The sequence below is a fragment of the Coregonus lavaretus genome (genome assembly GCF_964263955.1).
Source record: "Coregonus lavaretus genome assembly, contig: HAP1_SCAFFOLD_770, whole genome shotgun sequence".
NCBI lineage: Eukaryota > Metazoa > Chordata > Actinopteri > Salmoniformes > Salmonidae > Coregonus > Coregonus lavaretus.
The window spans coordinates 218,457-233,456 of record NW_028156374.1 but is presented as its reverse complement, the minus strand read 5'-3'; the positions used below and the strand labels follow the sequence as shown (position 1 = coordinate 233,456).

General features: G+C 43.0%; 1 protein-coding gene across 1 annotated transcript in view; it reads left to right on the top strand.

Annotated features, from left to right (window-relative positions):
• The window catches only part of LOC311126429 (calcium/calmodulin-dependent protein kinase type II subunit beta-like), a gene marked incomplete at both ends in the record, with an annotated part of 42,938 nt that overhangs the window by 6,776 nt on the left and 21,162 nt on the right, over positions 1-15,000 (top strand). The window contains one exon of the mRNA XM_084200430.1: positions 3,875-3,940. Within this exon, the coding sequence (XP_084056556.1) occupies positions 3,875-3,940 (66 nt within the window). The remainder of the gene's footprint in view (positions 1-3,874; positions 3,941-15,000) is intronic.

Genomic DNA, 15,000 nt, shown 5'->3' with positions numbered 1-15,000 from the left:
TCATCATACCTCCAGCCAGTCCCTCTCCCTGCACCTCTCCATCATACCTCCAGCCAGTCCCTCTCCCTGTACCTCTCCATCATACCTCCAGCCAGTCCCTCTCCCTGCACCTCTCCATCATACCTCCAGCCAGTCCCTCTCCCTGCACCTCTCCATCATACCTCCAGCCAGTCCCTCTCCCTGTACCTCTCAATCATACCTCCATCCCTCTCTCTCCCTGTACCTCTCCATCATACCTCCATCCCTCCCTCTCCCTGCACCTCTCCATCATACCTCCAGCCAGTCCCTCTCCCTGCACCTCTCCATCATACCTCCATCCCTCCCTCTCCCTGCACCTCTCCATCATACCTCCATCCCTCCCTCTCCCTGTACCTCTCCATCATACCTCCAACCAGTCCCTCTCCCTGCACCGCTCCATCATACCTCCATCCCTCCCTCTCCCTGCACCTCTCCATCATACCTCCACCCCCCCTCTCCCTGTACCTCTCCATCATACCTCCAGCCAGTCCCTCTCCCTGCACCTCTCCATCATACCTCCATCCCTCCCTCTCCCTGCACCTCTCCATCATACCTCCATCCCTCCCTCTCCCTGCACCTCTTCATCATACCTCCAGCCAGTCCCTCTCCCTGCACCTCTCCATCATACCTCCATCCCTCCCTCTCCCTGCACCTCTCCATCATACCTCCAGCCAGTCCCTCTCCCTGCACCTCTCCATCATACCTCCAGCCAGTCCCTCTCACTGCACCTCTCCATCATACCTCCAGCCAGTCCCTCTCCCTGCACCTCTCCATCATACCTCCAGCCAGTCCCTCTCACTGCACCTCTCCATCATACCTCCATCCCTCCCTCTCCCTGCACCTCTCCATCATACCTCCATCCCTCCCTCTCCCTGCACTTCTTCATCATACCTCCAGCCAGTCCCTCTCCCTGCACCTCTCCATCATACCTCCATCCCTCCCTCTCCCTGTACCTCTCCATCATACCTCCAACCAGTCCCTCTCCCTGCACCGCTCCATCATACCTCCATCCCTCCCTCTCCCTGCACCTCTCCATCATACCTCCACCCCCCCTCTCCCTGTACCTCTCCATCATACCTCCATCCCTCCCTCTCCCTGCACCTCTCCATCATACCTCCATCCCTCCCTCTCCCTGTACCTCTCCATCATACCTCCAGCCAGTCCCTCTCCCTGCACCTCTCCATCATACCTCCATCCCTCCCTCTCCCTGCACCTCTCCATCATACCTCCAGCCAGTCCCTCTCCCTGCACCTCTCCATCATACCTCCATCCCTCCCTCTCCCTGTACCTCTCCATCATACCTCCAGCCAGTCCCTCTCCCTGCACCTCTCCATCATACCTCCATCCCTCCCTCTCCCTGTACCTCTCCATCATACCTCCAGCCAGTCCCTCTCCCTGTACCTCTCCATCATACCTCCATCCCTCCCTCTCCCTGCACCTCTCCATCATACCTCCAGCCAGTCCCTCTCCCTGCACCTCTCCATCATACCTCCATCCCTCCCTCTCCCTGTACCTCTCCATCATACCTCCAGCCAGTCCCTCTCCCTGCACCTCTCCATCATACCTCCAGCCAGTCCCTCTCCCTGTACCTCTCCATCATACCTCCAGCCAGTCCCTCTCCCTGCACCTCTCCATCATACCTCCATCCCTCCCTCTCCCTGCACCTATCCATCATACCTCCATCCCTCCCTCTCCCTGCACCTCTCCATCATACCTCCAGCCAGTCCCTCTCCCTGCACCTCTCCATCATACCTCCAGCCAGTCCCTCTCCCTGCACCTCTCCATCATACCTCCAGCCAGTCCCTCTCCCTGCACCTCTCCATCATACCTCCAGCCAGTCCCTCTCCCTGCACCTCTCCATCATACCTCCAGCCAGTCCCTCTCCCTGTACCTCTCCATCATACCTCCAGCCAGTCCCTCTCCCTGCACCTCTCCATCATACCTCCATCCCTCCCTCTCCCTGCACCTCTCCATCATACCTCCAGCCAGTCCCTCTCCCTGTACCTCTCCATCATACCTCCAGCCAGTCCCTCTCCCTGTACCTCTCCATCATACCTCCAGCCAGTCCCTCTCCCTGCACCTCTCCATCATACCTCCAGCCAGTCCCTCTCCCTGCACCGCTCCATCATACCTCCATCCCTCCCTCTCCCTGTACCTCTCCATCATACCTCCAGCCAGTCCCTCTCCCTGTACCTCTCCATCATACCTCCATCCCTCCCTCTCCCTGCACCTCTCCATCATACCTCCAGCCAGTCCCTCTCCCTGCACCTCTCCATCATACCTCCAGCCAGTCCCTCTCCCTGCACCTCTCCATCATACCTCCAGCCAGTCCCTCTCCCTGCACCTCTCCATCATACCTCCATCCCTCCCTCTCCCTGTACCTCTCCATCATACCTCCATCCCTCCCTCTCCCTGCACCTCTCCATCATACCTCCAGCCAGTCCCTCTCCCTGCACCTCTCCATCATACCTCCAGCCAGTCCCTCTCCCTGCACCTCTCCATCATACCTCCAGCCAGTCCCTCTCCCTGCACCTCTCCATCATACCTCCAGCCAGTCTCTCTCCACTCGTTCTCAACCACTTTTCCTCCAGTCTTCAGTTTGCTCAAGGCTTACTTGGAACAGCTTTTTATATTTCAACCCTTTTCTCTCGTCTAATGATCTTGGAGTTCAGTTCATCTGCCTAACCCCACCCCAGCCATGTACACCCCCAGTGTTTCCCTACTGAAGATGGCTTTTCCCCGGACTGCTCTTAGTGTTGGTGTTGATGTTGTGAGTGTCCTCTGGAGAAAGGACTGGTTCTCACACCACAGATATCCTAGTTGAGCTGAATACAGTCACCTCTATGGCATCTCATCTCAGTGTATCTCTATGCTCTAAGGACCTTTGCCTGACACTTTACACAGAGATGTCCCAGTGGAACTCTAACCATAGACATGAATATAGTCATCTAAATGGCATCTCATCTTAGTGGTCTCTATGATATCTCTATGCTCTGAGGATCTCTGCAGCTGGAAAGATGATTCAGACTGATATTGGCATTTCAAACAGGCTTTTACGAAAAAGCTTTAGAGAAGGAACTCTGTGTGTCTTTGTGTATGTTGTGGATGATCAAGCTACCACATAGGAAGATCTGATGGTTGGTGATTGAGGCTTTGGGTGATTGAGGCTTTGGGTGATTGAGCCTTTGGGTGATTAAGGCTTTGTCTGAGCTGTGGTTTGGTTGATTTGTGTGTGAGTGTGATTTTCTATAGATGTGGATTTATGTCTGTCTGTCTGTCAGCTCTGGCGCTATAGCAATTTTCACTCTGATAGCTTTGTGTGTGTGAACCCTCTCTTGCTCTCTCTCCTGCTCTCTCCATTCTCTCTCTTCTTCTCTCTCTCTCGCTCTCTCTCTCGCTGTGTCTCTCTCTCTCTGTGTGTCTCTCTCTGTCTCTCTCTCTCTCTCTCTCTCTGTCTCTCTCTCTCTCTCTCTCTCTCTCTCTCTCTCTCTCTCTCTCTCTCTCTCTCTCTGTCTCTCTCTCTCTGTCTCAAGGCCTCTTCTCCATGGTTAACACTGCTATAGTAACACACTGCTTAACCCTCACTGCTGCTCTGTTTCCTTTGAACCACTGTGATACTGTGTATTAACCCATCACTCTATTGTATTTGACCTCTCCCTCCATGCCAGCTAAAACCATCACTTATCTCATCATCTGGTCAAACAATGATCGAGGTAGAGAAAACACTCAATGAAGGTTTTAGAATAGTATTTAAACCCAGGTCTATTTGTGTTAACCCTTTCACCACCACGGCCCATCATCCATCTACAGTATGCCCTGTTGTTAACCCTGTGTTGTCTCCCCTCTCCCTGCACAGCCCCAGACACCACAGACAAACAGCATAGTCACCAGCCCCAAAGGAAACGTCCCTACTCCTGTTCTGGTATTTATCTTTAATCCCCTTCCTTCTCCCTCTGTCTGTCTGTCTGTCTGTCTGTCTGTCTGTCTGTCTGTCTGTCTGTCTGTCTGTCTGTCTGTCTGTCTGTCTGTCTGTCTGTCTGTCTGTCTGTCTGTCTGTCTGTCTGTCTGTCTGTCTGTCTGTCTGTCTGTCTGTCTGTCTGTCTGTCTGTCTGTCTGTCCGTCCGTCTGTCTGTCTCAGTTGTCTGGTGTCACTTTAGAGCAGCTGTGTAGATGGCTCTGTGCTGTCTCTGACACGTGTGTGTCAGATGCGTTTTGTGAGAGAAGAGCCTGAAATGTGTCAAAGAGCGCTTCACTGTCACCGACTGTCACCATGTGTGCTGTTTCCTTCACTGTCACCGACTGTCACCGTGTGTGCTGTTTCCTTCACTGTCACCGACTGTCACTGTGTGTGCTGTTTTCATCCCTGTCACTGACTGTCACTGTGTGTGCTGTTTTGTTCACTGTCACCGACTGTCACCATGTGTGCTGTTTCCTTCACTGTCACCGACTGTCACTGTGTGTGCTGTTTCCTTCACTGTCACCGACTGTCACCATGTGTGCTGTTCCCCTCAACTGTGTTCCAGTGTCTTTTATTATTTGGACAGTACCAGTCAAAAGTTTGGACACACCTACTCATTCAAGGGTTTTTCTTAATTTTTACTATTTTCTACATTGTAGAATAATAGTGAAGACATCAAAACTATGAAATAACACATATGGAATCATATAATAACCCAAAAAGTGTTAAACAAATCTAAATATATTTTAGATTTTAGAGTCTTCAAAGTAACCACCCCTTTGCCTTGATGACAGCTTTGCACAGTCTTGGCATTCTCTCAACCAGCTTCATGAGGTAGTCACCTGGAATGCATTTCAATTAACAGGTGTGCCTTGTTAAAAGTTAATTTGTGGAATTTCTTTCCTTCTTAATGCGTATGAGCCAATCAGTTGTGTTGTAACAAGGTAGGGTTGGTATAGTGAAGACAGCCCTATTTGGTTAAAGACCAAGGTCATATTATGGCAAGAACAGATCAAATAAGCAAAGAGAAACAACAGGCCATCATTACTTTAAGACATGAAGGTCAGTCAATCCAGAAAATTTCAAAAACATTGAACGTTTCTTCAAGTGCAATCGCAAAAACCATCATGCGCTATGATGAAACTGGCTCTCATGAGGACCGCCACAGGAATGGCTGCAGAGGATAAGTTCATTAGAGTTAACTGCACCTCAGATTGCAGCCCAAATAAATGCTTCACAGAGTTCAAGTAACAGACACATCTCAACATCAACTGTTCAGAGGAGACTGCGTGAATCAGGCCTTCATGGTCAAATTTCTGCAAAGAAACCACTACTAAAGGACACCAATAATAAGAAGAGATTTGCTTGGGCCAAGAAACACAAGCAAAGGACATTAGACCGGTGGAAATCTGTCCTTTGGTCTGATGAGTCCAAATTTGAGATTTTTGGTTCCAACCGCCGTGTCTTTGTGAGACGCAGAGTAAGTGAACGGATGATCTCTGCATGTGTGGTTCCCACCATGAAGCATGGAGGAGGAGGTTTGATGGTGTGGGGGTGATTTGCTGGTGACACTGTCTGTGATTTATTTAGAATTCAAGGCACACTTAACCAGCATGGCTACGACAGTATTCTGCAGCGATATGCCATCCCATCTGGTTTGCGCTTAGTGGGACTATCATTTGTTTTTCAACAGGACAATGACCCAAAACACACCTCCAGGCTGTGTAAGGGCTATTTGACCAAAAATGAGAGTGATGGAGTGCTGCATCAGATGACCTGGCCTCCACAACCACCTGACCTCAACCCAATTGAGATGGTTTGGGATGAGTTTGACCGCAGAGTGAAGGAAAAGCAGCCAACAAGTGCTCAGCATATGTGGGAACTCCTTCAAGACTGTTGGAAAAGCATTCCTCATGAAGCTGGTTGAGAGAATGCCAAGAGTGTGCAAAGCTGTCATCAAGGCAAAGGGTGGCTACTTTGAAGAATTGATTTGTTTAACACTTTTTTGGTTACTATATGATTCCATGTGTTATTTCATAGTTTTGATGTCTTCACTATCATTCTACAATGTAGAAAACAGTACAAATAAGGAAAAACACTTGAATGAGTAGGTGTGTCCAAACTTTTGACTGGTACTGTATATTGTGGTATTTCTCATCCAGAGACGACAGGACAGAAGCAGACATCAGAGTGTGTGAGTGGTTGTCTTTCTGTTGTCTGACACCCCTCTCTTCCTATAGCAGAGATCTGATCTACCATACTGAACAGTGGCGTGTGATTGGTTAGTAGAGAAGCTATGTCGGGTAACCTGGGGTGTGGGGGGGGGGGGATTAAATATCTGTAAAAACAGGAAGACAATTGACAGATATCATGATTAATGAATAGTTAGGGATGATAAGTAAGTTAAATAACAATATCTGGTCAAATCAACTGGAGGGAATTAAGTTAAATAATAATATCTGGTCACAGAAAATCAACTGGAGGGAATTAAGCGATTCAAAGTGCTCAGTGGTTGTAGACTAATTGGAGCATGGTAGGCCTACTCCTCAATGTGGGTTGGTTTTCAACATTGGCCACATAAACTGAACATATTCACTCTTAAATGACTTTAGATAAAAGCGTCTGATGAATGTCCATATATTACTCTACTACTGCCTCTCTCCTGTGATTAGGTGTTCATAGGGGCTCAGGGAACAATGTGGAGGATCTGCCTGACTGCTGGGTGAGAGAGCTGGGGAAACAGGGATCAAGCCAGTTAGAGAAGAGAGCTGGAGAAACAGGGATCAAGCCAGTTAGAGAAGAGAGCTGGAGAAACAGGGGAAAACTGACACCACCAGTCATGCACACCACCAGTCATACACACCATACACACCACCAGTCATACACACCACCAGTCATACACACCACCAGTTATACACACCACCAGTTATACACACCACCAGTCATACACACCACCAGTTATACACACCACCAGTCATACACACCACCAGTCATACACACCACCAGTCATACACACCACCAGTCATACACACCACCAGTTATACACACCACCAGTTATACACACCACCAGTTATACACACCACCAGTCATACACACCACCAGTCATACACACCACCAGTCATACACACCACCAGTCATACACACCACCAGTCATACACACCACCAGTCATACACACCACCAGTCATACACACCACCAGTCATACACACCACCAGTCATACACACCACCAGTTATACACACCACCAGTCATACACACCACCAGTCATACACACCACCAGTCATAGACACCACCTCGCAGTTGCCCTTAAATGCTGCACGTGTGAATGAGAGTGTGTGAGGCTATGGATTAGAGGAAGATGTATTATTTTCAGAGCCTTGCTAGGAAATGAGACTGGGAGGTTGGTAGTAGTCTCTAATCTGTTGCTATGCCTTCTACTACAGGCGCTAGCTCTATTTAATGACCTAACCTCCTCTATTATATGGCAGGTACTGTAGTGGATATAGAATACTGATACTCTGAATAACATCTCACAAATTCTCTTTTTTTAAAGCAGAATATTCCTCCACAATGTATATTTGAGACAACGGTTTAGAGGTACAGAGGTTTAGGTAATAGTTGATTTAGGTAATAGATGGTTTTAGGTAATAGTTGGGTTAGGTAATAGATGGTTTAGGTAATAGTTGGGTTAGGTAATTGATGGTTTAGGTAATAGTTGGGTTAGGTAATAGATGGGTTAGGTAATAGATGGTTTAGGTAATAGTTGGGTTAGGTAATAGATGGTTTAGGTAATAGTTGGTTTAGGTAATAGTTGGTTTAGGTAATAGATGAGTTAGGTAATAGTTGGGTTAGGTAATAGTTGGGTTAGGTAATAGATGGTTTAGGTAATAGTTGGGTTAGGTAATAGATGGTTTAGGTAATAGTTGGTTTAGGTAATAGTTGGTTTAGGTAATAGATGAGTTAGGTAATAGTTGGGTTAGGTAATAGTTGGGTTAGGTAATATTTGGTTTAAGTAATAGTTGGATTAGGTAATAGTTGGGTTAGGTAATAGTTGGGTTAGGTAATAGATGGTTTAGGTAATAGTTGGTTTAGGTAATAGTTGGGTTAGGTAATAGTTGGGTTAGGTAATAGATGGGTTAGGTAATATATGGTTTAGGTAATAGTTGGGTTAGGTAATAGATGGTTTAGGTAATAGTTGCGTTAGGTAATAGTTGGGTTAGGTAATAGATGGTTTAGGTAATAGTTGGGTTAGGTAATAGATGGTTTAGGTAATAGTTGGTTTAGGTAATAGATGAGTTAGGTAATAGTTGGGTTAGGTAATAGTTGGGTTAGGTAATAGTTGGGTTAGGTAATAGTTGGGTTAGGTAATATATGGTTTAGGTAATAGTTGGTTTAGGTAATAGTTGGGTTAGGTAATAGTTGGGTTAGGTAATAGATGGTTTAGGTAATCGTTGGTTTAGGTAATCGTTGGGTTAGGTAATAGTTGGGTTAGGTAATATTTGGTTTAGGTAATAGTTGGTTTAGGTAATAGTTGGTTTAGGTAATAGATGGGTTAGGTAATAGTTGGTTTAGGTAATAGATGGGTTAGGTAATAGATGGTTTAGGTAATAGTTGGTTTAGGTAATAGATGGGTTAGGTAATAGTTGGTTTAGGTAATAGATGGTTTAGGTAATAGTTGGGTTAGGTAATAGTTGGTTTAAGTAATAGTTGGGTTAGGTAATAGTTGGGTTAGGTAATAGTTGGGTTAGGTAATAGATGGTTTAGGTAATAGTTGGTTTAGGTAATAGTTGGGTTAGGTAATAGTTGGGTTAGGTAATAGATGGTTTAGGTAATAGTTGGTTTAGGTAATAGTTGGGTTAGGTAATAGATGGTTTAGGTAATAGTTGGGTTAGGTAATATATGGTTTAGGTAATAGTTGGGTTAGGTAATAGTTGGGTTAGGTAATAGATGGTTTAGGTAATAGTTGGTTTAGGTAATAGATGAGTTAGGTAATAGTTGGGTTAGGTAATAGTTGGTTTAAGTAATAGTTGGGTTAGGTAATAGTTGGGTTAGGTAATAGTTGGGTTAGGTAATAGATGGTTTAGGTAATAGTTGGGTTAGGTAATAGTTGGGTTAGGTAATAGTTGGGTTAGGTAATAGTTGGGTTAGGTAATATTTGGTTTAGGTAAAAGTTGGTTTAGGTAATAGATGGTTTAGGTAACAGTTGGGTTAGGTAATAGATGGTTTAGGTAATTGTTGGGTTAGGTAATAGTTGGGTTAGGTAATAGATGGTTTAGGTAATAGTTGGGTTAGGTAATAGATGAGTTAGGTAATAGTTGGGTTAGGTAATAGATGGTTTAGGTAATAGTTGGGTTAGGTAATAGATGGTTTAGGTAATAGTTGGGTTAGGTAATAGATGGTTTAGGTAATAGTTGGTTTAGGTAATAGATGAGTTAGGTAATAGTTGGGTTAGGTAATAGATGGTTTAGGTAATAGTTGGGTTAGGTAATAGATGGTTTAGGTAATAGTTGGGTTAGGTAATAGATGGTTTAGGTAATAGTTGGTTTAGGTAATAGTTGGTTTAGGTAATAGATGAGTTAGGTAATAATTGGGTTAGGTAATATATGGTTTAGGTAATAGTTGGTTTAGGTAATAGTTGGGTTAGGTAATAGTTGGGTTAGGTAATAGATGGGTTAGGTAATAGATGGTTTAGGTAATAGTTGGGTTAGGTAATAGATGGTATAGGTAGTAGTTGCGTTAGGTAATAGTTGGGTTAGGTAATAGATGGTTTAGGTAATAGTTGGTTTAGGTAATAGTTGGTTTAGGTAATAGATGAGTTAGGTAATAGTTGGGTTAGGTAATAGTTGGGTTAGGTAATAGTTGGGTTAGGTAATATTTGGGTTAGGTAATAGTTGGGTTAGGTAATAGATGGTTTAGGTAATAGTTGGTTTAGGTAATAGTTGGGTTAGGTAATAGTTGGGTTAGGTAATATTTGGTTTAGGTAATAGTTGGTTTAGGTAATAGTTGGTTTAGGTAATAGATGGGTTAGGTAATAGTTGGTTTAGGTAATAGATGGGTTTGGTAATAGATGGTTTAGGTAATAGTTGGTTTAGGTAATAGATGGGTTAGGTAATAGTTGGGTTAGGTAATAGATTGTTTAGGTAATAGTTGGATTAGGTAATAGATGGTTTAGGTAATAGTTGCGTTAGGTAATAGTTGGGTTAGGTAATAGATGGTTTAGGTAATAGTTGGGTTAGGTAATAGATGGTTTAGGTAATAGTTGGTTTAGGTAATAGTTGGTTTAGGTAATAGATTAGTTAGGTAATAGTTGGGTTAGGTAATAGTTGGGTTAGGTAATAGTTGGGTTAGGTAATAGTTGGGTTAGGTAATAGTTGGGTTAGGTAATAGATGGGTTAGGTAATATTTGGTTTAGGTAATAGTTGGTTTAGGTAATAGTTGGGTTAGGTAATAGTTGGGTTAGGTAATATTTGGTTTAGGTAATAGTTGGTTTAGGTAATAGTTGGTTTAGGTAATAGATGGGTTAGGTAATAGTTGGTTTAGGTAATAGATGGGTTAGGTAATAGATGGTTTAGGTAATAGTTGGTTTAGGTAATAGATGGGTTAGGTAATAGTTGGGTTAGGTAATAGATGCTTTAGGTAATAGTTGGTTTAGGTAATAGATGGTTTAGGTAATAGTTGGGTTAGGTAATAGTTGGTTTAAGTAATAGTTGGGTTAGGTAATAGTTGGGTTAGGTAATAGTTGGGTTAGGTAATAGATGGTTTAGGTAATAGTTGGTTTAGGTAATAGTTGGGTTAGGTAATAGTTGGGTTAGGTAATAGTTGGTTTAAGTAATAGTTGGGTTAGGTAATAGTTGGGTTAGGTAATAGATGGTTTAGGTAATAGTTGGGTTAGGTAATAGATGGTTTAGGTAATAGTTGGGTTAGGTAATAGTTGGTTTAAGTAATAGTTGGGTTAGGTAATAGTTGGGTTAGGTAATAGTTGGGTTAGGTAATAGTTGGGTTAGGTAATAGATGGTTTAGGTAATAGTTGGTTTAGGTAATAGTTGGGTTAGGTAATAGATGGTTTAGGTAATAGTTGGGTTAGGTAATAGATGGTTTAGGTAATAGTTGGGTTAGGTAATAGTTGGGTTAGGTAATAGATGGTTTAGTTAATAGTTGGTTTAGGTAATAGATGAGTTAGGTATTAGTTGGGTTAGGTAATAGTTGGTTTAAGTAATAGTTGGATTAGGTAATAGTTGGGTTAGGTAATAGTTGGGTTAGGTAATAGATGGTTTAGGTAATAGTTGGTTTAGGTAATAGTTGGGTTAGGTAATAGTTGGGTTAGGTAATATTTGGTTTAGGTAATAGTTGGTTAAGGTAATAGATGGGTTAGGTAATAGTTGGTTTAGGTAATAGATGGGTTTGGTAATAGATGGTTTAGGTAATAGTTGGTTTAGGTAATAGATGGGTTAGGTAATAGTTGGGTTAGGTAATAGATTGTTTAGGTAATAGTTGGATTAGGTAATAGATGGTTTAGGTAATAGTTGCGTTAGGTAATAGTTGGGTTAGGTAATAGATGGTTTAGGTAATAGTTGGGTTAGGTAATAGATGGTTTAGGTAATAGTTGGTTTAGGTAATAGTTGGTTTAGGTAATAGATTAGTTAGGTAATAGTTGGGTTAGGTAATAGTTGGGTTAGGTAATAGTTGGGTTAGGTAATAGTTGGGTTAGGTAATAGTTGGGTTAGATAATAGATGGGTTAGGTAATATTTGGTTTAGGTAATAGTTGGTTTAGGTAATAGTTGGGTTAGGTAATAGTTGGGTTAGGTAATATTTGGTTTAGGTAATAGTTGGTTTAGGTAATAGTTGGTTTAGGTAATAGATGGGTTAGGTAATAGTTGGTTTAGGTAATAGATGGGTTAGGTAATATATGGTTTAGGTAATAGTTGGTTTAGGTAATAGATGGGTTAGGTAATAGTTGGGTTAGGTAATAGATGCTTTAGGTAATAGTTGGTTTAGGTAATAGATGGTTTAGGTAATAGTTGGGTTAGGTAATAGTTGGTTTAAGTAATAGTTGGGTTAGGTAATAGTTGGGTTAGGTAATAGTTGGGTTAGGTAATAGATGGTTTAGGTAATAGTTGGTTTAGGTAATAGTTGGGTTAGGTAATAGTTGGGTTAGGTAATAGTTGGTTTAAGTAATAGTTGGGTTAGGTAATAGTTGGGTTAGGTAATAGATGGTTTAGGTAATAGTTGGGTTAGGTAATAGATGGTTTAGGTAATAGTTGGGTTAGGTAATAGTTGATTTAAGTAATAGTTGGGTTAGGTAATAGTTGGGTTAGGTAATAGTTGGGTTAGGTAATAGTTGGGTTAGGTAATAGATGGTTTAGGTAATAGTTGGTTTAGGTAATAGTTGGGTTAGGTAATAGATGGTTTAGGTAATAGTTGGGTTAGGTAATAGATGGTTTAGGTAATAGTTGGGTTAGGTAATAGTTGGGTTAGGTAATAGATGGTTTAGTTAATAGTTGGTTTAGGTAATAGATGAGTTAGGTATTAGTTGGGTTAGGTAATAGTTGGTTTAAGTAATAGTTGGCTTAGGTAATAGTTGGGTTAGGTAATAGTTGGGTTAGGTAATAGATGGTTTAGGTAATAGTTGGGTTAGGTAATAGTTGGGTTAGGTAATAGATGGTTTAGGTAATAGTTGATTTAGGTAATAGTTGGGTTAGGTAATAGTTGGGTTAGGTAATAGTTGGGTTAGGTAATATTTGGTTTAGGTAATAGTTGGTTTAGGTAATAGTTGGTTTAGGTAATAGATGGGTTAGGTAATAGTTGGTTTAGGTAATAGATGGGTTAGGTAATAGTTGGTTTAGGTAATAGTTGGTTTAGGTAATAGTTGGGTTAGGTAATAGATGGTTTAGGTAATAGTTGGTTTAGGTAATAGATGGTTTAGGTAATAGTTGGGTTAGTTAATAGATGGGTTAGGTAATAGTTGGGTTAGGTAATAGTTGGTTTAGGTAATAGATGGTTTAGGTAATAGATGGTTTAGGTAATAGTTGGTTTAGGTAATAGATGGGTTAGGTAATAGATGGTTTAGGTAATAAACTCAGCAAAAAAAGAAACGCCCCTTTTTCAGGACCCTGTCTTTCAAATATAATTCGTAAAAATCAAAATAACTTCACAGATCTTCATTGTAAAGGGTTTAAACACTGTTTCCCATGCTTGTTCAATGAACCATAAACAATTAATGAACATGCACCTGTGGAACGGTCGTTAAGTCACTAACAGCTTACAGACAGTAGGCAATTAAGGTCACAGTTATGAAAACCTAGGACAATAAAGAGGCCTTTCTACTGACTCTGAAAAACACCAAAAGAAAGATGCCCAGGGTCCCTGCTCATCTGCGTGAACTTGCCTTAGGCATGCTGCAAGGAGGCATGAGGACTGCAGATGTGGCCAGGGCAATAAATTGCAATGTCCGTACTGTGAGACGCCTAAGACAGCGCTACAGGGAGACAGGATGGACAGCTGATCGTCCTCGCAGTGGCAGACCACGTGTAACAACACCTGCACAGGATTGGTACATCTGAACATCACACCTGCGGGACAGGTACAGGATGGCAACAACAACTGCCCGAGTTACACCAGGAACGCATAATCCCTCCATCAGTGCTCAGACTGTCCGCAATAGGCTGAGAGAGGCTGGACTGAGGGCTTGTAGGCCTGTTGTAAGGCAGATCCTCACCAGACATCACTGGCAACAACGTCACCTATGGGCACAAACCCACCGTCGCTGGACCAGGCAGGATTGGCAAAAAGTGCTCTTCACTGACGAGTCGTGGTTTTGTCTCACCAGGGGTGATGGTCGGATTCGCGTTTATCGTCGAAGGAATGAGCGTTACACCGAGGCCTGTACTCTGGAGCAGGATCGATTTGGAGGTGGAGGGTCCGTCATGGTCTGGGGCGGTGTGTCACAGCATCATTGGACTGAGCTTATTGTCATTGCAGGCAATCTCAACGCTGTGCGTTACAGGGAAGACACCCTCCTCCTTCATGTGGTACGCTTCCTGCAGGCGCATCCTGACATGACCCTCCAGCATGACAATGCCACCAGCCATACTGCTCGTTCTGTGCGTGATTTCCTGCAAGACAGGAATGTCAGTGTTCTGCCATGGCCAGCGAAAAGCCTGGATCTCAATCCCATTGAGCACGTCTGGGACCTGTTGGATCGGAGGGTGAGGGCTAGGGCCATTCCCCCAGAAATGTCCGGGAACTTGCAGGTGCCTTGGTGGAAGAGTGGGGTAACATCTCACAGCAAGAATAGGCAAATCTGGTGCAGTCCATGAGGAGGAGATGCACTGCAGTATTTAATGCAGCTGGTGGCCACACCAGATACTGACTGTTACTTTTGATTTTGACCCCCCTTTGTTCAGGGACACATTATTCAATTTCTGTTAGTCACATGTCTGTGGAACTTGTTCAGTTTATGTCTCAGTTGTTGAATCTTATGTTCATGCAAATATTTACACATGTTAAGTTTGTTGGGTTAGGTTATTACCTGAGTCTTGTTGGATTAGGTAATAGATGGTTTAGGTAATAGTTGGTTTAGGTAATAGTTGGTTTAGGTAATAGTTGGGTGAGGTAATAGTTGGGTTAGGTAATAGTTGGGTTAGGTAATAGTTGGGTTAGGTAATAGTTGGGTTAGGTAATAGTTAGTAAATAGTTGGGTTAGGTAATAGTTGGGTTAGGTCATAGTTAGGTTAGGTCATAGTTGGGTTAGGTCATAGTTAGGTTAGGTTAGGTAATAGTTAGGTTAGGTCATAGTTAGGTTAGGCAATAGTTGGGTTCAGTAATAGTTAGGTAATAGTTGGGTAATAGTTAGGTCATAGTTGGGTTAGGTCATAGTTGGGTTAGGTCATAGTTAGGTAATAGTTAGGTAATAGTTAGGTAATAGTTGGGTTAGGTAATAGTTAGGTAATAGTTGGGTTAGGTAATAGTTAGGTAATAGTTAGGTAATAGTTAGGTTAGGTAATAGTTAGGTAATAGTTGGGTTAG